This window comes from Carassius carassius, chromosome 48 (genome assembly GCF_963082965.1).
Source record: "Carassius carassius chromosome 48, fCarCar2.1, whole genome shotgun sequence".
NCBI classification, from domain to species: Eukaryota; Metazoa; Chordata; class Actinopteri; order Cypriniformes; family Cyprinidae; genus Carassius; species Carassius carassius.
The window spans coordinates 9523582-9534901 of record NC_081802.1 but is presented as its reverse complement, the minus strand read 5'-3'; the positions used below and the strand labels follow the sequence as shown (position 1 = coordinate 9534901).

The following is an 11320-nucleotide window of genomic DNA, read 5'->3' as shown; positions in this document are numbered from 1 at the left end:
TATGTGCAACATAATCCAGTTATACTGAGTCTGGTAATATAGCTTATAAAACAAATTAAATTCCACTCTCACTAAATCACTTATTTTTCAAAGTCAGTCAGCAAAGGAAAAACTATGAAAAAATTATTAGTTTAGCACCGTGGTGGATTTCAAGGCACAAGATCTGCATCTGCATTCTAAGCTCTTAAGTGTTTTATCACATTTAAAAGAAATCCTAGGGGTTTTAGGGAAAGAAAGGCAATAAATTCATTCTTGGATTGACTTTCCAAGTTGCTTAAGCACAATCCCATGCAGGCTGTAGAAATTATAATTTAATGGCCCGTAGAGATTTATCTGTAAAATATCAATCCAACCCTTGTGACTGCCAGGTTTGTGCGCTACCTATTGAAATGCCTCCAGTTGCTGAAACAGATCAGAATCTGGGGGAGAAAGTAGGAGTTTCTGCATAATTGTCCTTCAGCCAATCACAGCTCCCTGTCCACTCGCCTGACCGTGATTTCAGATATCATTCACCACGATTATGATCTAGAGTAACTCTTGGAGCAAAACATGGGCTGTTCCGTTTTACATCTGGGAATCAATTATTTATAAAGATTACGGGTTATGTTTTTTTTTTTTCAGTAAGCAAATTCAGTAGGCCATTAAGTAAAAAACATGTTTTTTCTGTTATCTGAACAACAGTGTTGGGGGTAACGCATTACAAGTAAAGCCAATTACGTAATCAGATACATTTTTTCAAGTAACTAGTAAAGTAACGCAATGCTTTTTAATTTACAAGAAAATATCTGAGTTACTTTTTCAAAAAGACCCCAGCCTCAGTTAATTTCTTGTGAAGTTCACTCAAATTCTTGAATCGATTTTGCTTGACAATCCTGATAAGGCTGCGGTTCTCTCGGTTGGTTGTGCATCTTTTTCTTCCACACTTTTTCCTTCCACTCAACTTTAATACTTTCTGTTAACATGCTTGGATACAGCACTCTGTGAACAATGTGTGTGCTAGAAACAGATTTAGTGTTTATCAAAATGAATTAAAACAGTGAAATGCAAACTCAAAATATGATGCAAACTTGCAATAATTTAATGTTAAATAACACAAATGTATCTAATCCCATTTTATTAATTGCTCCTGACCTTTGATGATCCAGTTCAACTATACTAATGAGCAAAAATGACTTTAGATAAACTAACAATTGTGCTTAAAAGTAACTAAGTAACGTAATTAGTTACTTTTTTAGAGAGTAACGCAATATTGTAACGCATAACTTTTAAAAATAATTTTCCCCAACGCTGCTGAAAAATAAACAATACTATAAAATGTATGACATAAAAATTGTATTTAGTTTTTTCATTGCCAGCATAGGCCTACATAAAAATAGTTGGCTGCACAATATTGTTCGGTGGCCAAATCATAATGCTTAAGAATGAGAAATAATAAGAAAACTCCCCATTTTTACATCCAAGTGCTCCTGTAACAGTAAGCTGAAATCATGTTTCTGTTAACAAGGTTGTTCAGTTCATGAAGTCTTCAATTCTTCGGACCCATGGGTGGGCTTTATCTGATGTGTGTGGGAGCCATGACTGGAGGAATCTGACAGCACAGATGCTGCTATGTTTGCACTCATTAACTCAGCTATTGTATCCACTGGTCCACGTGTGACACCCCCACGTCTGTCCCAGTTGGAGTACTTGTGTCTGGAGAGCACCGACAGCTATTCAGGACTACAGAAATTCCAGTTTGCACAAGTTGTTACTGTCCTTGTGTTTGTTTGTTTGTTCGTTTGTAGTTAGTGAGTTGATTAGACTCATTAGACTGAAACTTCCTCGGTTCCTGAGTCATGCACAAGTTTAGGTTTGAACAACTGGATTCTGTCATCAACACCTGCAAGACATCTGCAAGCGTCATGCATCAGACAGAACAGTAATGTACTGTTGATGTGAGCTATTCACACCAGCTGGGACTATTGCTTCACACGAGGTGAAGAAACACACCGTGTTCCTGATAACAAGGCCTATTTTCAACAACTCAAATTCTGTCATGATTTACTCATTGTCATGTGTTTCGAAACCCAGCATCCTATCTATTGCCTTCAGAAGTCATCTGGGATACTTTTCAGGTCATTTTCTGACTCTTTTGGAGCTCGACAGCCCCTGGTCACCATCCACTTTCATTAAATGGAAAAGAGCAGCTTTGACATTGTGCTAAACATCTGCTTTTGTGTGATTTATTTAAAGTTTGTACCGTTGCTGCTGGAAACACCCATCGTTTGTGGCACAAAGACATGGTGAAGTTAGATTGCTATCGGCTTGTTGGAAGGTATTAACTGGTCCAGATTAGTCAATTGGACTTGGTCAGGCCTCGCCGCATTGAAAACATTACAGTTGCTTCACGTTACAGACCAGTAATGACTTTGATGGTGCAGATAAGAGGAAATGGATCTGGGTGTTTTTTTGTGGTTCTCATGCACAACAGGCGAAGATGGCCTGTCCTCAAGGTCCTGTCCTGCAAACAGATCATGTATGATAAGCCAACTCTATGGCTGAATTTCAGAGAAAACGGACTCCATTTGGGCAGGTGAGAAGAAAATGAGGATTTCAGGCGACATTAAAGTGTAACTAAACCCCTGCTCAGAGCCTGACTCCACCCACTGACAATATTTGAAAAATGCTGAAAATTGGGCAGATCACAGCGGAGATAGAAGGGATGACCCTAGGGGGGGGCTGAGCGAGTGCGGCGTGATCCTGAGACTCGCAGTGATGGATTGATTGACAGCTGCTGTCAGAGACGCTAAAATGGAGAGTGACTGTAATGACGCAAGTAGCTTTGCAACAGAGCGATCATTTGAAGTAGAGGACTTTTCTCCCCCACTTTCACCTGAAGTGGAGGGTGTCGAGGTGTCTGTTCATGTCAATTCGAGCCGCTGGCTCAAACTGCGGTCTTAACTGCTGCGTCGCGTCGCTTTTCAGCGCAAGCTGTGTGGACAAGCCCATTTCCACCTCCATTGCGTTGGAGAAGCAATCCCGTGTAAAATGCAGTTTGCACACTCGAGCTCTAGGCGGGAACTTGCGGTCTTCCAGGCCAAGTGCATGCAACCACTGGCGCCTAATTTTAAAGTCTGCTGGAAAACTATGCAGTCCAGCAGTGCTGTCACAACCAGCAACACACCTACGTACCATCCTGACCACTGTACTAAATACAGATAAATCTACGCTAACTTGAAGATCTAAATAACTATATAATTGCTATGCTAAGTAGATGCTATATTAGTCTATCCTGGTAGTTACCAATACTCGCAATTCCAGCTCCTGACTCACTACAGTGATTTTGATGGTTTTATACTGCCAAGGGCATGGTAGCTCGTACCAAGGGGCGTGGTGAGCTGGAAACCGCTTACGTCACCTGCCACCGCTTACGTCACTTGCCACCGCAACATCCAATAGGAAAAATCAACTGCAGTAGCCACCGTTCAACCTGAAGAGGGCAGCACTCAGACTTTTTTACACCATATATTGAAGAATTAAAACACTTTTTACTCAAATGTCAAAAAAGTTACTCGAATCAATGAACAGCACTAATAAAGCCCCATTCTTATAGATCATTAACTAAAAAAAGTTGGTTTAGGGTTTAGTTACTCTTTAAGTCATTTGAAAAGAGTACATGAAAATGAAATGTAAAGAGTTCCTTTCCAACATCCAGCATGCAACATTTTCTAAGTAAATTTGATTGAAATTTGGTGGAAATGGAAATAAAATTATATTTGATTATCATTTCTCTAATTATCATATGAAAACAAATCTCTGATGTTTTAATATGAAAAGGCATTTATGCACGTGTTTTTTTAATTTGAGACATAATAGAATCATTTCAAATCCTATCCTAAAGTTTTAGACCACACAGCAAGACTAAGTGAGATCAGGCAGTCAACAGATAAAATCTCTGCTCCGTTTGCTGTATATATTGCACTCAACCATGACATTTAGAGGTTGCATAACTTCCGATGCATACTGTTGTCTTAATCTATTTTCCTCGAAGCAAATGTAATTGGTTGCACCTGTTAACCTTAAGCATGTGGTTTCGGTCAATTTACATTTGTAAATAGACCAAATTCATTTCAAATTCTTTTCGATCCCATATGACTTTCATATGACTTTCTTTCATGTGTGAAACAAAACAGGAGATGCTTTGCGGAATGTCCAAGTTGCTCATTTCCATATAGCGGAAGTGAATGAGGACCACAGGCAATCAACAATTTGATCACTATTTACTTTCACTGTTTAGGAAACAGCAGCTTGAACATTCCACTAAATGTGTATGTTTGTGTTCCAAAGCCAATCAGATTTTGTTTACGTACTTACCTTTTATTTAATTTATCACATTGCGTAACTTTGTCGCATCTGTGGACTGACTAACTGATTTAAAGCAATCGAATGCTGCTTTTAGCTGTCTTTCATCAGGTTCACTTCACTGTATTCATCCAGAAAGTGAAGGCTGCAATACTTAACGTATTTAATAGCAGATCCTGACAACATACGGCCTTTAACTTTACTTTGTCATGCTACACATAATTACTAATGTTTTGATACCATCTGGGTTGCACTTCCTGCATGTTTTAAATCGGTAAACCGGCTTGTAATGACACACACAGTGAACAATTTAGGGGCGCCATTCATAATAATTATGACAACACAAGTGACGCACAAGTGTTGATTCTCTAGCAGTGGAATTTTGAATAAAAATGTCACATCATATGAACCAATTCCAGGATGTGGCAGACCTTCTAAGTTGACACAACGAGAAGATCGATTTACTTCTATTTGGTGTACAGAGTGGATTTACTTGAACAACCAAAATCACAGAACTTTGTTTCTTATTTGGACAGAAGGCAAACATAATTTCAGACAATGAACACCTGATGACCTCCTTTCTGTCATAACAAGAAAATTAAATCAGGCCCGTAAATTTTTTTCTGGATTACTATGCAACATTTTAGACAAACAGAAACGGCTATTTTTTCAAACACGGAGAAAAGCGAGACGTCGAAACAATGCATTACAAACATTTTTAGGGAATTGTTATGGCCTGCTAGAGCAAACAATTAAGTCCAGTCCAAAAAGAGTAAAAAAAAAAAGTGCCCTGGATCAGAATATAAACATCTCTCAAAGTTAAACCAGATGCGGAGTGCAGTCGCGATTCGGGAGCGCCTCTCAAAGAGGGGGAAAAACAAGAGCTTTTTCAGACAGGAAAATGAGTCAATAACCCCTATATTTCTCACTACTGCCACTATTAGTTAAAGCACCAACTCACAGACAGACGAATAATCCTTCCAAGTACCAACAATGTTATATAATGAGGAAAAATCAAGAACTTTAAAGAATCCTTTGAATTAAGGACTCCTGTTCATTTTTGTTTTTAGGCCACCTGGGGACTCACACTGAATAAGCCATTTGAAATAGTAGTAATAAATATTTTTCATTTTAAAATGATTATTATATTATAAGCAGTAGCCAAATTTAAAGTAATTGAAAATAAATATTATGTTATCTATTTATTTCACTTCTGATTTGACTTCAGATCAATCTAAATTGTAATGTAGACACATGCATTTTCTGTAAAGCTGCTTTGAAGCAATGCGTATTGTGAAAAGTGCTATACAAATGAATTTGAATTGAATTGAGCATTTGCATCAATTACATCTGTGTATTTAAACAATTGCTTGTTTAATTGTTGTAAAAAAAAATACATAAATTGGGCTATATAATCTTAAGCACGAATTATCAACAATCTTGAAAGTCATATTATATATATATATATATATATATATATACACAAAGTATGTATTTAGTATGTATGTAACCCATGTTAATAATAATTATGATTTAAATACAAGCTAATATAAAATATTTACAACATAAAATGTTATAGAAACATACTAGATATTTTAAAAAATGTTTCATTGGCAAGAAATATATTTTTAGACGATTACAGAAATTCATAGATACAAAAAATTCCAGTATCACTTCATTATTAAATATTATAAAAAAACTATTTTTTAATGTTATAATTATTTCTAAATTATCAATTGCAAAATAATATTTCTATGAAAAAATGCAATATTTTGTATCAATATTAATATATTTGTAATTATTTTTATAAATTATTATTTTATTAATATTTATTGATAAATTAATATTGTTATTATTGTTATAATTATTATTATTATTATCTGCATGGTTAAACGTGTGTGTGTGTGTGTGTGTGTGTGTGTGTGTGTGTGTCTTTAATTGTTTTATAAAAAAATATATTATTATTAAATTACATGAATTGGGTCCCAAAATCTTTTCAATCAGCAAGAACCATGAGAACAACTCAAAATTAATTTTGTGTTTTATTAAAAATTGTAAATCAGACACAAAACAACAAAAACATAACCTGACAATGTGAAAACCATTAAAACAGAAGAATGTACTGTACATTCTTTGACTGTCCCATGCGTCCTCGTTAAACTGCTGCCATGAGACTGTAGCTGGTAATTTCATCGCTAGGTGGGTGGCTCAGTTTGGTCTTCACGTCAGCGTGAACATGGCCTGGAAGCGTAGCTGTTTTGGCTGAGTAATCCCTTTGAATACAAACTGTACATGCACACTTTATCTCAATGAGTAAGTAGTCTCCCATGTCCAGAAGAAGTTCAACTTAGAGTCCACATGGATTTTGCAGAGAGGCACGTTTTTGGGGAAAACTGTACTTAGGAATGTTCAGGAATATATTTCAGTGGTTTTTGGTCATCGTACACAAAGCTAATGGCTGACGATGCTGATATCCTCTGTCTGGCAAACAGAGAGCTCATGTCAAGGTTCTTAGAAAACTAGGAACATGTGAAAACATCAAATAATATAAAAACATCAAAATGTTTCAGAAAAGTAATTTTCTAAAATATTGAATTGACAAGAAATAGCTCTTTGTGAACAAGAAAATCATCCAGTAATCATCGGGAGATTCAAAGGTACAGGGACATGCATGTTTACATTATTCATTTCATACATGTACATGGAAACTGAAGCAAAAGCCACAATAAATACCTTGATAAGGCAGCTTATGTATGGATATATGGTGTTAACACATAAATAACAATAACTTCCTAACTTTTCCCCAATAAATAGTAGCTCGTAATATATTTACAATATGCACACTGTCAATTCATCAGTACAGTTCTCCTGTTAAAACCACACATTTCCTGTAAATATGAATTACATGAGTATAAAATAAGGGCTGGGTATCATTAAAAAATGTTCTATATATCGATACCGATACCGATATCAATAACTTGATTCCTGAACAATACTTTTTTCGCTACAAATTTGATGAAAACCATTTTAACAAGATTACATCACACATTACCTCATAAAACTTTTTGTTTTCCCAGTTTGTTGAGGTTTTTACAGACTCAAAGACTCCTGAGCCACTGCACAAAGGAACAGAATGTAACCAACACAATAAATCAGTGCACACAGTTTTAATAATTTTGAAATAGTTTTCAGTGCAAAATGAAGAGTTTTAAGTCAGCACTTGAGGCTAACTGCTGTATACTTAAGATCTTTAAATCATCCAGCAGTTCATATTAAAGAATAAAAAAACAAAAATAGCATGTCTGCTTTTTCAGGAGACAGACAAGCCCTCTCTTCACGGATGATGTCCCCAGGACTAATGTCCATAGGCATTTACAATAGAGCATTTTGGTTTTAAAATGCATAGCTTAGACAGAATCATAACTTCTATTCAATTTCCATTGATTTACTGATTAGTGTTAGCTGGTTTTAGCACTGTCTCTCTGTTTTTTTCTCTTCCGCGATCAGTCACTGTTCTGACATTCGCTGCTCAAGTCACTCATATTACACATTTATAACCCGCCCTGTGTACTATGTACACTTTCAGAAAAATATTTACAGGGATGATTAATGAAGCTAATAAACATGCGTTTATGACAGTATATGACTCGTATGTTATTTTAAAGAGATTCTGCCTATTTTCATACAATACTGGGTGTTTACCATCATTAGATCACAATCGGCTGTTATAACAAACACTCGTTGATTAACAGTAAGTTTTGCGTAAAAGCATAGTATACATTTTAGAAATTGTCTTATGTAGCATGATGCTACAATGTATGTGAATGGTCATGCAACGTATTTTCCCTGATGCCTCGCCAGAGCCAATCACTGATTTAGGCACATAAAGCATGCTGCATGCTTATTGGCTAACTGACATTATGCTGCATGCTTATTGGCTAACTGACATTGATGAGATGAACCACTTATGTATCGAAATTTGGTGCCGAACAACAAGACATTTTTCGATACTCTATGGTATCGAGGCAATTTGGTCGGTTCCTAAAAAGTATCAAACTCGATACCCAGCCCTATATAAAATACTAGTAGTTGTTCTTTGGTACAGAGGACCATGTTGTGAGACTATGTGGTTTCAAACAGGTTCTCTCACGTCTTTTGTGCCATCATAATATGTACAGGGAGCGGATCTGCTCTTCACATTCTCAGAAGAGGGAATTTTCTTCACTTCCTTCATTACCTGTAATACACAATGTTAAAATGAGTTAAAGTCCAGTGTGGATATGTCAGAAACTTCAAGCAATTCCAGTTGAGTGAAAACTTACTTCTGCAGTGTCCATTATGGCGGACCCCTATGGATCGACCCAAAAAGCAGGTAGCCCTACGCAGGTGGCAGGTACTGGGGTAGGTGATGTTATCGTTGCCACAGATGGTTTGCTCAGTGACCATAGGCATCGGACAGGGCGCAGTGCGGCACATGACACAGTGGGCGCTGTTGGTCTGGTCCGTCACGCAGGTATGCGTCCCAGGACATACGACATTGGAGCAGGACTCTGAAAGAAGAGTGTTAAGGGTCAAGAAAATTATGAAAAAAAACAAAAGTTTACAAGAAGATCATGGTAAAACATGCAAGTGACCACCAGAGTCCAAACTGTTTCCTACACTAGCTAACCCCACCACCCACCCCCACAAAAAATGCATGTCATATTATACAATAGTAGCAGCCTTAAAACCTTTTTAATCCTCATATTTTCAACTGGGTAGCTTAATAAGAGGATGTCGCCACATGAAAAAAAAAAAATTGCGCATGTGCTGCTCAGAAGTGACGCACGCAGGAACACAGAGGAGAGATTAAAACAAAACAACGGTCACTAATTAAAAGTACAAAAAGAAAAATAAAGAAAGATGTCGGAGAATTTTGATATAAATCACGAGGAGACTCTTTTTCCTTTGCTGAAGTATGGAAACTTTGCTTCTTTTGCTCCTGTCAACAAACGTTGGTTTTTTAAGTACACTAGATATGCTCATTCAATACAGTCATGTGCACTTCTTTTTCACAAGGGACTGGTAAATATCATTGGATGTTTTTCAGAATACATATGGTAAGCATGCACTTAAATCTGAATCTGACATTTTTCAGTCAGCCTGCAAAACATCTTAGCAAAATAATGGACTCTGAAATGCAACCTGAAAATCAGCAGCTTACTTTTACATTCCCCCTGATACATAATCTCCAGGTCAGGGTGACCTCTGCAGCGAGCCATCAGGAGAGTGCACTCGTCTTTGTATGAGCTCCCATCGCTCCCACACACGGCGTGTTTAGTGGAGATGTTGGAACAGTCTGGAGAGCACACGCACTGGGGACGTCCAGACTTCATCCTGCACGCCTTTCCAGGGCCGCAGTTGACTCCCTCACAGTTCTCTGCAAAAGAAAATTGGTGGACAAAGCCGGAGAAAAGTTGGTAATAAGGAAATGTTTATACTCATTCAATACTGAAAAGTCACCTCATATTTGTATTTTTATGCATTTTTAAATATCATGCTGTTAGCTTAGCAACATACTAACGTCAAACTCTCAGGAACTCAACTGCAAGTTTAATCATTTTGAGTCAATGAGTCATTCATTGACATATTTTCCAATAACTGTCCATTCTACTTCATTCAAGCCAAAGCAAACAAAACACATTAGAAACCATTTCTACGATTCAGACCCAATCACCCCAGCTTCTGGTTCCCATTCCTGCAAGTTCTTTAATATCCTGTTGCTCCTCTTCCCTGTGAAAGCCAACCAAATCACTCAAGGCCGACTCAGAAACCTCCACCTCCACTGGAAATCCCAGCATAACCCTGTTATGTTTCCTCAAGGTCCACAGGCAGTCACACATGATTTACGAACTGCCTTGTCTGCCCCCGAAAAACAAATGTAAGGAAATGCGGCGGACAGATGCTAAGCTTGAGTTGAGCTTTCAGGAATGCTTTGACACTGGGGAAGTTACACAGTAGGTTTCATATAGTTTTATGATGATAATGGAAAGCAAACGCAATGGAACGGACAATATAACAGACTTTCACTCTTTCACTTCCAGTGCCCCCCTCCACCAGTGTCTAATGATGCTGATTGTGTTTGAGGCTTATGAGGACCAGACCTCTTCAGCATGTGGCACACATTTTTCTTTGCGGTGTGCTGGAATTCAGTCATCTCCGAGAGGGAAAGGGAAAACAAGTCTGCTTTCCAACAAGCATTGTGAAAAAGTCAATGCTGAGAGAGTGAGGAGAAAGAGAAGAGGGACAAAATAGCTGCTATTGTGTCAAACTATTTATTTATTTTTATGCATAATGACAAAAATCCAGAATTTCCATTTGCATCTTGCTACTGGTAATCAGAAGAACTTAAGGTGCGGTCACATTTACTGCTACTATTTTGTGGATGGAATCCATCCATTTAAATTGAAATCCATGTGATCAGGAATTTCATATGAGGGTGAAATCCACACGATCTGGGATTTCGTTTGACAGCTTGACATTGCTAATCGGAAAGTAGAACTTAGAGAAGTCACATGTACTGGAATTTTTGCAGGCGAAATTCAGTCATTTCAATAGGAATTAATGTAATTGGGAATTTCAATTTGCAACTTGTTATTGCTAATGAGAAGTAGATTTTAATAAGGTGTGATCACATTTACCATTTTTCCGCAAATTAATACAAATGAAACCATGTTATTTCAATAGGAATCCACATGATCAGTAGTTTCGTGTGAGGGCAAAATCTACGCAATCAGGAATTTTAATTTGCAACTTACTATTGCTAATCAGAAGTAGGTCATATTAAGGAATGTTTCAGAAAATATTTCAGAAACAATCTCCATCTACACTACCGATAAAACGCATGTCATGTGACCATTCATGCACACTGAGCATGCACGTAAAAGTGTAAACAAGAAGTCAGTTGCTTGTCACTGGCAGGTTCAACAATGAACATGAT

General features: G+C 37.2%; 1 protein-coding gene across 1 annotated transcript in view; it reads right to left on the bottom strand.

Moving 5' to 3' along the window:
• Positions 1-8267: 8267 nt before the first annotated feature.
• The window catches only part of LOC132131654 (follistatin-related protein 3-like), a 5977-nt gene continuing 2924 nt past the window's right edge, over positions 8268-11320 (bottom strand). Inside the window, exons 3-5 of the mRNA XM_059543715.1 lie at positions 9545-9760; positions 8664-8891; positions 8268-8578 (exon numbers count right to left, since the gene is read on the bottom strand). Coding sequence (XP_059399698.1) covers positions 8544-8578; positions 8664-8891; positions 9545-9760 — 479 coding nt within the window. The 3' untranslated portion in view covers positions 8268-8543. The remainder of the gene's footprint in view (positions 8579-8663; positions 8892-9544; positions 9761-11320) is intronic.